Here is a 14436-nt window from a genome sequence, read left to right on the forward strand (position 1 = left end):
AATTTCACTGGTTTGCAACAAAAAATTAAATATATAATTTTTGGGTTAAATTAAAATTTACTTTGGATCATTATTGTTGCTTTACAATATAACACATTAAATCCCAGAAGGTATCTCAAAGTTTATTGAATTTATTTAAATCTTACATCCAACCCACAATGTGAAGGGAGTAAAAATCTTTGCGTTATGACTGTCACAATGTGAATTTATAAGTAATGGCTCATAGAAAGAAGCTGTCCCGTAGCTTGTTTGTCCTGGCTTTAAAGCTGCGGTACTGTTTGCCAGACGGAAACAGTTTATGGTTGATGTCCCTGATGATGTTCCAGGCCTTCCTTTTGAAACTGCTTCTGTAAATGGCCTCAATGGAGGGAAGTTCACATCCACAGATGTGCTGGCCTGTCTGTACCACTCTGCGGTGCCCAGCAATCATGATTGGTGTATTTCCTGTACCAGGCATATACAGCCAGTCAACATGCTCTCAGTGGTGCCCCTATAGAAAGTCTTGAGGATTTGGGGGCTCATGCCAAACTGCTTCAGTTGTCTGGGGGTGAGCCTGTCTCTATTCCTGTAATCCACAGTCAGCTCTTTTGCTCTTTGGACAATGAAGGAGAGAGAGGTTGTTATCTTTGCACCACTGTGTCAGGGTGTCAACCTCTCCTCTGAAAGCTGTCTCGTCATCTACGAATTTGGTCAGCAGATTGGAGCTGTGTGTGGCAGCACAATCAGGCATTTCGTGTTTCCATTATTTTGTGAAGTGAATATCTGCTAAAGCAGCCCAATTGAGAAAGTAATCTGGCACTTGTCAGTGTATTGAGAAACTGTCAATTAAATAGAGTTGATGGTCTAAAATTTGTGAGAGACATATCTGTTTAGCAAGTTAATGCTACTGAAAGATCAGGAAACATTTAATTAAAGTCATTTGGTGCACAGGAATAGCACTCTTTCTCTCCCCCCCCCCCTCCCCCCCACTGAGCCAGGAGGGTTTGTGCTCACACCCATCCCCAAGATGTATGTAGATATCAGCTGGTATTTGGGTGTTTGTCAGTGTGTATTCTCTGAGAACTTTGAGATGAGAAATGTTCTGTTTTTTATAAGAGTAAAAGACAGAGATAGTAATATTTCGAGGAAGAAAATGTGAGTTCCACATTATTCCATATTATTGAGCCACCATTTATATGACCTTAATGTGCAAGTTTATTACTGTATTTCATTTCAAAAGAACAATCACCTTTCAAGAGCCTAGGATGATCTGGAAATCACAAAAACACTTACTTCATCGGCATTAAGCTTTAGTTTCCTGCTGCAAATTCACTGATCTTGATGAGGTACTCATGAGATTGAGAAGATTGAATAATTGAGTAGAGAAATGGGGAAGGAGCTTTTAATATTCTGTCACAATTCAAAATAGTGGTCATCCAGGCTTCATTGCCTTTATTGTTTGTGTTAGAGCTTCAGTTCATTTTATTTTGTGTGTGCATTGTGGGGTTGAAGGTATGGAATCTGTCTGAAATAGGCACAGTAGCATCCCCTCATTATTTCTTGTAGCTCATCTTCATTTATAGTGAGTCCTGATTATTCTCATGTAAAACTCCTGTGTCCAAGTTTGCTTAATGTGTGCTAGTAGGCCATATAGTAATGCAGTATGGAATCTGATCCTTCAGCCCAATTCATCCATGCTGACTGTGTTGCCCGGCAAGTCCCATCTGTCTGCATTTAGCTAAACATCTCATATCTATGCACTTAAATCGAGATGGCTTTTCAGTGCTGCTCATGTTGCCCGCTTCAACCACTATTTTTCTTAATTTCTAGAGCAGTTTGTTCAGTTTCTGAGATTATAGATTTTTTTCTTGTTTTTGCCACAGATTTTTATCCCATGTTTCTTAGGGATTGTTACATGAAATATGATGCCCTTTGTAAATAGTGGAAAATAGTTTTTTTCAAAACTAAGTTTTATCCTCAAAAGAAAACCTACAAGGTGCATCTGTTAACAAAGCAGTACCATGTAGTTTGTACAATGCAGAAATGGCTCCATGTTGAAATACAAGCGACAGGGCCTTTACTTGCACTTGACTTATCCAAAGATCATCCCTTTGTCATGGTGGAGAGGCTGAAGAGTTCCTGAGATACTGAGAGCAAGGCCACCTGGAGTTCGGCTCCTGGTTGGGGCACTCATGGCGGTAAGGTCAACGGGATGGTTCCAGACAAAGAGTACCTCAAAAGCCTCAGCAGTGGAGTTGGCAGATGATGACACACCATAATGTCAGTAAAAGCAGAGAAAGACTTAGCAGTGAAGGGTCCACAGTTGTATTGCACTCCCATGCCGCTGGACCCTGACCTTGATCTGCCAAGGACTGTGTGGCGGCTGCCCTTGCGTCAGCCTCCCTACATGAAACAAAGTGATGCACTGGTGTTTTCTATTGAGGGAATCCGCCGTAACATCCCAGATTAAGTCCTGTGGTGATCAGCAAGTAGCAAAAGGGGCAGGATTGTGAGGTTTGAAAGTGGTGGGTGTTTGATTAAATTGCTGGGCTCCTGGACTGAGGCAGAAAGAGTAGTTTGGCAGTTGCACCCATGACTAAGCAGCCCCTTTTAGCTCAGTCTGCTCACCCCACTCAGGGAAGGGGCTGAAAAGGGTGCCCTAAAAATAGCCTCCTTTGAAACCTCCTGACTGGTTTACCGCATCCAGAGGGATCACCTTATATCAGCCAGAAACAAAAAAGCATGATCTTTGGAGCCTAGAGTTTGCGCATTCTGAAAGAAAGTGCAACCAGTGGTTGACCAGAGAAGAAAACTTTGATCATCGTCAGAGAACTGAGGAGATGTGCACTTTCTGAAACCAGTCTGACTGATGGAGGGCAACTGTGAGGGGAGAAGGGTGGCTATACCTTCTGAAAATGTAAGGCAGCTGACAAGCCCAGGATCCATGGTGTTGCATTTGCAATAAAGGTCCAGGTTGTCAGTCAACTCTCTGAACTTCCTGTGGGGATTGGTGCATATCTCATGATCCATTTGGGGCTTGCCAACAACAAGATGGCAGCTGTTGTAAATGGTTCAGCACAAACTCTGGACTCATACGAGTATGAAAAGTGCCCTTCTTCGCTTGCCTGGATGTGACACTCTCGAGCATTCCCAAGAAAGATGAAATAATTCAATGTCCTGGTCGGTTGGGACTTCAGCCTATGGAAAGGTACCATAGGAAAGGAAGGCATTGGCAATATCAACTCAAATGGAGTACAACTTCTCACCATATGTGTTGAGCACAATCTTATCACAAGTACACTCTTCCACCAGAAAAATAAATTCAAGGCATCTTAGCAACACCCGTGATCTAAACAGTGGTGTTTCATTGACTATGCCATTGTTCAAGCTGGGGATCACCGTGATGTGAATATTGCAAGGGCCGTGATTGGCACAGTTGACTGCTCCGCCATGTCCATCAGACTCATGAAAAAGAAGAGAGTTCATAAGAAGCATACGAGACCAAGATTAAAATTTGAGAGCCTGCTTCACACTGTCACCCAACAGTACCTTCAGGCCTCATTTGGGGGAAAACTTCCAACAGGAATATCCAGAGGATATTGAAAAACACTGGGGTCTGCTTAAATCCACCATCTTTGATACCTGCAAAAACATCCTTGGGCATGTCAAGCAAACGTCAGGATTGGTTTGATGATAAGAACATGGAGATGGAACTCATCTCCAAGAAAAGGAAAGCATTTTGTGCCTGACAGAAATGACATCAGCAGCAGAGCCAAAAGAGAAGCATACTCCTGAGCTAAGGCAAATGTCTAGTGAATGATAGGGGGACAAAAGAAGTTGTGGTGGACTGAGAAAACCCTGGAAATCCAGAGACTGGCAGACTCTGGTGACGAGAGAGGTTTCTTCAGTGCCACCTGAGTTGCTTCAGATTAAATGCTCTGCGCCCAAAGGATGGGAAGAACCTGCTAAAAGATCGGAAGGATGTGAACAACTGATGGTGAGAGTACTTTCAAGAGCTTCTTAACTGCGACAGCACTGCTGAACCAGAGATTACTATCAAAGTACTTCAGAGACCTGTGAAGGAACACATGGGAGAACTTCACAGTATGAGAGAGGTCCATCAAAAGCATGAGAAGCAACAAAGCTACTGGTCCTGATGTGATCACGGTAGAGATCCTTGAGGAAGGCGGACCAGCTTTCCTGCACCACATACATGCCCTTTGCTTATGAAGGTCTGGGAAAAGGAAAAACTGGCCTCAAAGCTCAGGGATGCTCTAATAGTGACCATATTCAAGAAGGGAGACAAGGCAGATTGTGCTTGCATGTATCCTTGTCAACCAACTCCATCCGCTATCTGAATAAGTACTCCCTGAGTGTCAGTGTAGTTTCCCCTCATCTAGAGTTATTGCAGACATGACCTTTACTGCACGCCAATTACAGGAAAAATACCTTAAATAAAGGCAACCTTTGTACTTGGCTTTCATAGATTCGACAAAGGCATTTGATACAGTGGACCACCAAGCTCTGTGGCATATACTATCGAGAAATGGCTGTCCTGACATAATTATAAATACTCAGGCTAATGCCAATGATATGTCAGCCACAGTACTCAGCAATATTGACTCTGAATCAGATCCCTTCACTGTGAAGACAGGAGTCAAACAAGCTGCATCATTGCACCCACCCTATTTGTCATCTTTATTGCTGACATCCTTCACCTCATTGGCCAAGACCTGCCACATGGAATCCCAATTGTGTATAGAATGGTCAACAGGCTTTTCAACTTCAACCAGTTCAAGGCCAAGAACAAGGTCAGCACCACTTCTTCTGTCATGGAGCTTCAGTATGTGAATGACAACACCATCACAGCACACTGTGAAGAAGTCCTCCAGTGCATCCTGAAAACCTTTCCCAAGACATGTAGGGCCCTGGGTCTTGTTTTGAGTATAAAAAAGACTCAGGTCCTATGTCAGCCATTTATCTAGCCCTCCATAAAAGTTGATAATGCCCTTTCCCTACTTTGGAAGCATTCTCTTCTCAAAAGCAAACAACCTCCTCAGTAGTGTTAGTGGAGCCTTTGCAAGATTAAGGAAAAGAGTCATTGAAAACCATTATCTACAGCAAGGGTCCCCAACTTTTTTTGCACCGCGGACTTGTTTAATATTGACAATATTCTTGCGGACTGGCCAACCAGGGTGGGGGGTGGGGTGGTGTTCAAGTAGGTTTAAACTTACCTCAACATGTCTTTTACAGTTAGGGTTGCCAACTTTCTCACTCCCAAATAAGAGACAAAAGTAGCAGTCAAATTCTGGGACACTTTACCCCAGGAAAGACTACCATGACCATGAAGCCTTGCGCGGGCCCCTGTGTGGCATGCGTGTACGTGCCGATTTTTTTCCCCCCCACAAATCGGTTTTGCCGTCATCTTCCGGAATATACTGTACATACATTATTTCTACTTTATATAGGCTGTGTATTTATCATATCATTCCTGCTTTTACTATAAGTTGGTGTTATTTATTTTTGGTTTTATGTGCTACTTGGTATGATTTGGTAGGTTATTTTTTGGGTCTGGGAACGCTCAAAAATTTTTCCCATATAAATTAATGGTAATTGCTTCTTCGCTTTACGCCATTTTGGCACGAAAGGTTTCATAGGAATGCTCTACCTTAGCAGGGGAAATACGGGACAAGGGCGGTCCCGTATGGGACAAACCAATTTAGCCCAATATACAGGATGTTCTGGCAAATACAGGACAGATGGCAGCCCTATGTTCAAGTGCAACAGTGGGCGTGACAGGGAATGAGGAAAGTTGCAGCTGAATCATATCGTTTCCTCACGGCCCAGTAGCACATGCTTTGCGGCCCAGTACCGGTCCGCGGCCTGGTGGTTGAGGACCGCTGATTTAGAGATCTAAACAAAACTTTTGATCTATAAAATCATCCTTCTGTCATTACTGTATGGAGATGAATCATGGACCACCTACCATAAACACATGAAAGCCATGGAACAATACCACCAAAGAACCTTGTGGAAGATTTTGAGGATCAGCTGGAAGAGTAGATGAACTAACACCAGCGTACTGGAAGACATTAACAGCATTTCCACCACAATAAAGCAACACCAACTCCAGTGGATAGGTCATGTAATTCAGATGCCTAACTCGCAGCTCCCCAAATAGATCCTTTGCTGTCAGTTGAAGGAAGGTCAGTGAGCCCCTGGTGGGCAAAGGAAATGCTTCAAAGATAACAGCATAATCAGCCTGAAGAAATTCAACATTACATCTAAGAACTGGGAAGACATTGCACTCAATAGATGCACTTGGAGGAAATCTTTTCTAGAGGGAGCTGCGCTGCATGACAGCAAACTCTGCTGTGCCACAGGGAGTAAGTGGCAGCTGTGAAAGAAGGGAATGACCAACCAAAACAGCGATCCTTAACAAAAACCACCACTTACTTGGGTTCATACTGCATCAGAATGTGGATCACTGATTGGCCTCTACATCCACCCAAGGACCCACCAATAGGCAACCCCTAAATTAGGAGAATATCTTAGTCAACTCAAGTGATCATACTACTACTACTACTACTACTACTACTACTACTACTACTACTACTTGGATTTGACAAGAGGAGAGCATGAGCATAAATTTTGCCTCAAGGGATTTTGTTTAGGAGATTCCAGCTGCCACTAGATATATCAGTTGCAAACTAAGCAAATGTCCTTGGTCCACTGATTTTTTAAATGCATTGTTTACCAGAATGAAGGATTTTATTGACTATTATAGCAAAGAATGAGTGGTAAAATTTCTCAAGATAACTGCTTTTATTTGTGATAGTTACACCAAACTGATATGAAAGCTCCTGTTGTGATGCTGTGTCTGATAACTAATTTGTCTGATGCATCTCATTCCACTTCCTAATTTAAAAAGAATATGATAAGACGGTACATTGAGCATAGCCAATAATGTCAACATAGCTTATGGGTAACATAAGTGACCCAGATATTTAGGGAAAGAAAACATTTAGAAAATCCTTTAGCTTATTTAGGAGAAGTAGCACCAAACTTCCTCTCCAATGCCAGAAAATTTCTGGAAACTTCACTGGCTTGTATACACGTTTCTAATTTCCATGTTGTTACCTGCACTGGTGTTGAGCATGTTTTGCAACAAACCACACTTGCATGAGTTGACGACTTCTTCCTACAAAAGGTTGATAATTAACCAATTTGTATTTAATTTATGCTTTATTTTGTTTAAAGTAGTTTTCCTCGGTTAAGAAGCCCTATCATATATTATGTAATTAAAAGATAGTAGATTTTGCTCAGTTGTACCTAGTTCTGGTGATCGTGTTATCTGAGGAAAAGGAAAAGAGGAAATTGCTCAAGTTCGCCATTGTCTAAATATGTAGCTCTTAAATTTTTTTGTGGGCATTTATGCACTTATGACAACTGAATGCATGCTTTAGACGTAACATTTCCAGGGCTGTGTGATTTTAATTTGTAAAAATTGAAAAAGAAAACAGGAATAGTCAGTGGTGTCGGTGGAATGAAAACCTCCAGAAAATTCTCCAGAATTTCAGCATATCTCATGAATCTTTATAAAGCAATGACAGATTCTGATCTTGAGTAATGTGAATGTAAGTGACTTAATGACTTTCAAGGAAGAAGCTTTTGTTAGATTTTGGAGTAAATTTTGCATTCCTGACAGGAGGATTTCCTTACGGAGTAAGAATCAAAGAATTGTACATGTAGTTAGATTTCTGGTTCAGATTCACATCCTGGCACTATCTTCTCAAAGAATATGGTATCACAGATTTTTCCTTAAGCTTTTGAGGTCGCTAAACATTTTGGATCTGGGATTCTGTTAGTAACATGTGCTGAGCTTTCATTTGTTTGATGCAGCCAGGGAAGTTTGACATATCATTAAGCCATCTTGTTTTTCTTTTCAGCTGAAGTTGATGAACCCAGTAATCAGTTGAAGTTCTAATTTGAGTAATCTTTTGTCTACATGCTACTGCATATCCACAAAGTGCTGCAAGAGATGGAGGTGTCTGGATTGAGGCAGTGGTATTGTGTGTCACAGTAGGAGATTTACAAGGATGTTGCCTGGATTGGGGAGCATGCCTTATGAGAATAGGTTAAGTGAACGCAGCCTTTTCTCCTTGGAGGGACGGAGGATGAGAGGTGACCTGATAGAGGTGTACAAGATAATGAGAGGCATTGATCATGTGGATAGTCAGAGGCTTTTTCCCAGGACTGAAATGCAGACATCCCACCCTGCAAAAATTCATTTCAGGGAAGTAGCACCCCCACCCCCGTTGACCTCCAAGGGTGTGTGTAATACTTTGTTTAGTGATTTTGTCTAATCTGTAAACCAAGTTGGGTATATGCAGCAAATGTGACATTAAAATATGTACTTATATTATCATGTTTATTCTATTACAACTTTAAGCAAGTCTACAGAGAGTTTGGCCTCATCACATAGGACATCAATAGCGTAGCTCCTTGGCAGCTAGCCAGCTAGTTTAAATCAAGGGTCCCCAACCTTTTTTTGCACCGCGGTCCGGTTTAATATTGACAATATTCTTGCGGACCGGCCAACCCGGGTGGGGGGGAGGGGGGGCGGGGTGCATGTTAAACGCAACCGGAATATAGGTGATAAGTCAACTATAAGTCACTTGTAAGTGGCTAATACATTCAATTTCGTTTCTAAAGGGGTTTATCTAAGGAATTTAATATTAAACACACAGCTTATATTTTCCTCACATGAATGTAGTGATAGTCAATTATAACAGTGGTCCCAAACCTCCGGGCCGCGAAGAATGCAACGGTACAGCGTTGACTGGGATGCACCCAGCACGTCTTTAAGAAAAAAGCCGAAATAAACAAGCTAATTGATTAGGTGCTGCCCGGCACGTAAATGTCGGCCCAGATCAGAGATGACACAATCAGCAATCATTGGGGGACCACTCTTAGCACAAAGAGAGACCAATCAAGATGCTTGCTTTCCCTCTCAAAAACATCTATTTCCGGGATATCGTATATAATTTCCGGGTGTCAGGGAGCCACTATCGATTTGCGGGAGACTTCTGGAACTTCCGGGAGAGGTGGGATGTCTGGAAATGGCTAGCACGAGAGGGCATATTTTGAAGGTACTTGGAAGTAGGTACAGAGGAGATGTCAGGGGTAAGTTTTTTTTTTAATGCAAAGAGTGGGGAGTGTGTGGAATGGGCTGCCGGCAGTGGAGGTGGAAACGATAGCGTCTTTTAAGAGACTCCTGGATGGATACATGGAGCTTAGAAAAATAGAGGGCTATGGATAAGCCTAGGTAGTTCTAAGGTAAGGACATGTTCGGCACAGCTTTGTGGGCCGAAGGGCCTGTATTGTGCTGTAGGTTTTCTATATTTCTAATGTAAAAAAATAGAAGCAGGAGTAAGCCATTCAGCTTGTAATGCCTTATCCATTATACAATAAAATTGCAAAGTCACTGGAGATATGATGCTATGTATTAAAGTGTGCTATCAGTGGGAGTACCTTGTACTTGTTCATTGTTGAGTTATCTTGTTCTCAATACATCCTGTGTGGAAACCATATTTCAATTGTTTTCCTGTTTGGGAATGGTAGTAAAGCTGAAATGTTACTTTTGTTCAAGTGTGAAAGAAAATGAATATCCAATTTGGAAAATCTAAATAACAACTCCATTACTTATTGCTGAAAACAAAACCAAGAGATTCGGCAGGTGCTGGAAATCCAGGGTAAAACAAACACACACAAACATGCACACGCACACACAAACATGCACACACGCGCGCGCGCACACACGGAGAAACTCAGCAGGTCAGGCAGCATCTATGAAGAAGAATAAACAGTTGATGTGTTGGGGCCCTTATGCTCAATAACTGGCTCTGCAACTATAGGATATGGAGTTTTTTTTTGAGGAGATACACATTTCTAACCTTTTCCTTATCATTTACTTCAAATAATGAGTGGTTGTTTCAAAATTTTTTCCCTTAATCTAGATTTTGCTTCTGCCTTGCATGTATGCATGTACACGCATACATCTACACACGTACGCACACACTCAATTTTGACATCTACTGTTGGGGAATATTAAATTTTCAATGCTACCAGGTGTCATTCTTTTAATATCCAACCCGCTTCATGTTTCTTCATAAATTATCTCTTCATCTCGGCAATCAACCTCCATATGCCTTTTTTGTTGCTACGCCTATCCTTTCATATCTTCAGTTTCCACCATCCAAAATCACAAACAGGTCTTCAGGTGAAGCAGTGGTTCACCTTGCACCACTTCAAGACTAGAATATTGAATTTGATGTTCACTACATCAGAGAAACCTGAGGCAGATTAGAAAACACTTTGACAAGTACCTGCATTCTGTCAAGAGGGTCCTGAGCTTCCTGTTGCTTTTCATTTTAGTTCTTCACCATATTCCCACTCTGACCTAACTATGTGTAATCTGTTACAGTGTTATAAAGAGGCCCAAAATACATTTGAGGTGCTTCTTTCTTCTGTCTGAGCTTTTCAGATGCTGAATTGATTTTTGCAACTTCAGGTAACTGTTGGAGCTGGCCAGTATTGTTGTAAGTCATTCGTCAGATATTCTGTCTGCATTAGCACAGCATGTCCTACAGTCCTTGGTTCAAGTATTTATGTTATCTCTCTCTAACTGTCCCCATTAATCTACTGACCAGCAAACCTATATAATTTATTTTCTTGGCAACTCTGGCCCCACTCTATCTGATGGGTTCCTTTAGTCCTGTCCCACTTCCCACAAATTTTCAACTTGGAATGTTCATTCTGCCCCCCCCCACCCCCCCGCCCCAGTGTTCTTGCTTGTTGTATTTCTAGCATTCTGTTTTTTTTAATTTCAGCTTTCTAGCAAAGAACTCTTGACTTTCACTTTTATATTTAAGATCCCTGGGTTGCAGGCCATCATGTCCTGAAGACTGCTGTATGAAATCAACAGGTCCTTCTTTTTCCACAGATGTTGCTTGATCCACCAAGTTCCTCCAGCAGATTGATGCTCCAGATCTCAGCATATTCAAAGATTCAAGATTCAAAAAACTTTATTGTCGTTCTAACCGTACATCAGCTCTGCAGGGCAGAATGAGACAGCGTTTCCCAGGAGCAGTGCAATCATAACATAACAAACGTAACACTAAATAATAAACATAACAATAAATAGTAAAACACAATAGCCACATGTCAGTTAAAATCAAGTTACAAGTGTCCAGTGCAAGTTAAAGGTGTCCAAAGCAGAGTCAGGTAGAGCAGCTATTTAGCAGTCTGACTGCCTGTGGGAGGAAGCTGTTTAGTAGCCTTGTGGTTTTAGTTTTGATGCTCCTGTAATGTTTGCCTGATGGCAGAAGAACAAACAGTTCATGGAGAGGGTGTGAGGGGTCTTTAATGATGTACCGTGTCTTCTGGAGGCATCGACTCTGAAAGAGGTCTTGGACAGAAGGTAGGGAGACCCCAATAACCTTCTCTGCTCCCCTAACCACCCTCTGCAAGGCTTTTTTGTCGATAGCATTGCAGTTGGAGTACCAGGTTGTGATGCAAAAGGTCAGCACACTCTCAACCACGCCTCTGTAGAATGTAGTTAAGATGTTAGTGGGGAATGATGCTTGTTTAAGCTTCCTCAGGAAGTACAATCTCTGCTGGGCCCCTTTCACAATCCCAGTGGTGTTCCTGGACCAGGTGAGATTGTCCGAGATCTGCACCCCAAGGAACTTGATGTTTTCCACTCTCTCCACTGTGGAGCCGCTGATGCCGAAGGGTGTGTGCGTAGGCTGAGACCGTCTGAAATCGATGATCATCTCCTTGGTTTTGGTGACATTAAGCATCAAGTTGTTATCCCTGCACCAGCTCTCTAGGTGTTTGATCTCCTCCCTGTACATTGTTTCATCATTTTTGCTGATGAGCCCCACCACTGTGGTATCATCTTGTTACCACATATGGAATATGGAATCTTGTTTCCATTTATCTGTTCATTTTCTTTTTTAAAAAAAATAGCTGAACCCCCACCTGTTTTCACATTACTTACTAATTTCTCACGTCCTAATTCCTCTCTGTTCATTTTGTGTCATCGTTTGCTGATGTCCATATTTTTTCAGTCATCAGACCCTTTGCAACAATATTAATGTTTTTCAATTTTCTATTTTTCTTATTTAATTATGGATGATTTTTTTTGTGTCTTCTCAAGTTGAGGCATCTTCTGGTGGATTCCCAGTTCAAAATTGCTCTTCATTAGCATGGTAGAGAAAAAAAAATGACAACAAATATAAGTGTGATTAAGTTCAAAGCCATGCATAAGTTAGAAACTAATGGCACATATAGATTTCGAGAGGGGTTGTGGCACAAATTTCATATTTTAATACAAGGATAGTAATTAATGATAGGAGATTACTACAATTTATGTCCATATAAAAATAATAGTATATCACCTGTAAAAATAAAAGTCAAGTAATTGAAAAGGAATTGCAGTTAATTGGGACAGTTAATCAAGACCAGTACATTTTGGCCAAACTAAGTGACTGCCTCAGTTAGCGGAAGTTTCATGGAAAGAGTTGAAAAGGTCGAAAATAGATATCTACAGTTTAACAAAATAACCAATTATGTATTTAAATGAAATACAGAATAAAGTACAACACTGCCAAAACAACTATAGTACTATAAAACTGTGTATTAGCTCCTAATAGTTATCAACAGAGGAACTCATTCAGTGTATGCTGATGTGTTCTTTTGATTTAAGTGAACAAAATCAGTGCGGATAGTGGACTGCCTTCAAACTGCTTTCGATGACTGCACCTCCTAATCTTCATTTTAATTGTAATACTCAAGGTGATTTTCAATACCTTCAATTCTTCATAGTTCCTTACTTGTTGAAGTAGTGAAATGGTTTCATTTTCACTCCTGGCTGTTTCTGGCATCTCCAAGCCTAAATGCTTGAAACTGCAGTGAGCGAAACAGTTCTGATTGTCCTATTGTTAATTATTTGACAAAAATCACTGCTCTTTAAGCACAAATATGCCAGTGATGCTATATAAAAATGGTTTGCTGGAAGCATGATGTAGTGTCTTACAGCCACATGATGTGCACGCGACTGACAGTAGTTCGAAAATGTTTGGCATGGTTTCCTGCCCCAATTAGGTGGTATAGTGTCCAAAATAAACGAAGGTAATCCTGGCTATTTTCTCAATTAGTTTTTAGTTCTCTAAGAGTTGTCCGAAATAAACAGTGGACCAATTAACTGGAAACCACTGTATTCACTTTTTGTACTTCAAAATCCCTATGTGCCAATTAAGCAACTTGTGTAATTTTGAAAATTAATTAACTTAGTATTGTATCCTTTGCTTAACTTAGCCAGTTCTATGAATATGACTGATCTGTCTGATAATTCTGTAGAGTGATGTTTTTACAATATTACTTCATTTGTTTCTGTAGGGAAGTAGAGACAATATGAGCATTGTACTGGTCTGCTTCCCTAATGCTCCCAAGGTTTCAGAAGAGGCAGTAAGAAGAGATGCTGAACTGGATAAGTACCTGGAATCTCGTGTCGAAGGTAGGATTGGTTTGGCTTAATTGTTTCTTTTAGCTTGAGATGTTTGTTTAAAAAAAAAATTATTCAGTGAATTTATTACTAAGTAGGTGTTTTAAGAAATAACTTTCTTCAGGTATCAATTTTTTTTTGTTCTCGAGAATGAAGTATCTTGTGATCTAGGAACATTTAAGAACCCCTTCTCCACTTGTCTGTATAGAATGTGAAATTGAATAAAAATAGTCCGTAAATGTGTCACTATAATGCATTAGTAGAGTATTGTTGGTCATGAATTTGGCTTTTTCCTTTCAGAGTGTGAGTGCTTTTTCCAGTTACTTACCCAAATATGTTGCTTGTGATCTGTATGTAATTTTACCTTTATGTATTGCCTTGCTAGATGTACCACGAAGGTCTGAATAGTGGAAATATCTACCAGTAAATGTTGACATTGTGTTTGTTAAACTTGTGAAAATTTTAGCCGGGTTTAAACTAATCATTGTATCCATCTAATTATACTTTCAACAAGGATCAATGCTTCTTAATGTAATTCCCATCAGTATTACAAATGATCCAGTATTTACCCTTAAATGCGTATTTCATCCTCCATACCTCAAGTCACAAAGATGTTCCCAGGCTTTGTGCCTTCCGAAGGTAGACAGTTTAACAAAGGATGGTGTATTGATACTCAATAGTTTGCAATTTCTTGGATAATGTGTGTTGTAAAAGTGTCGGGATTTCAATAGATTTCACCAAATTCCATTCAAAGTGTTGGCCTCAGTGATAATTATCCAGTATTAGAGTTGTTTATATTTTTCCTACTGCATCATTTCTTTTTGATTTTCAGGTACAGGATCTATTGTCAAAATATTTTTATAGTGACAGGATGGCTAAACTTGTTT

At 40.7% G+C, this 14436-nt stretch overlaps 1 protein-coding gene across 9 annotated transcripts in view; it reads left to right on the forward strand.

Annotated features, from left to right (window-relative positions):
* Window positions 1-14436, forward strand: part of ppm1ba (protein phosphatase, Mg2+/Mn2+ dependent, 1Ba) — a 142816-nt gene that overhangs the window by 87547 nt on the left and 40833 nt on the right. For all 9 annotated transcript variants that reach the window (XM_072264980.1, XM_072264975.1, XM_072264973.1 and 6 more), the window contains one exon: window positions 13444-13561. In XM_072264980.1, the coding sequence (XP_072121081.1) occupies window positions 13444-13561 (118 nt within the window). The remainder of the gene's footprint in view (window positions 1-13443; window positions 13562-14436) is intronic.

This window comes from Mobula birostris, chromosome 8, assembly GCF_030028105.1.
Source record: "Mobula birostris isolate sMobBir1 chromosome 8, sMobBir1.hap1, whole genome shotgun sequence".
Classification (NCBI taxonomy): Eukaryota; Metazoa; Chordata; class Chondrichthyes; order Myliobatiformes; family Myliobatidae; genus Mobula; species Mobula birostris.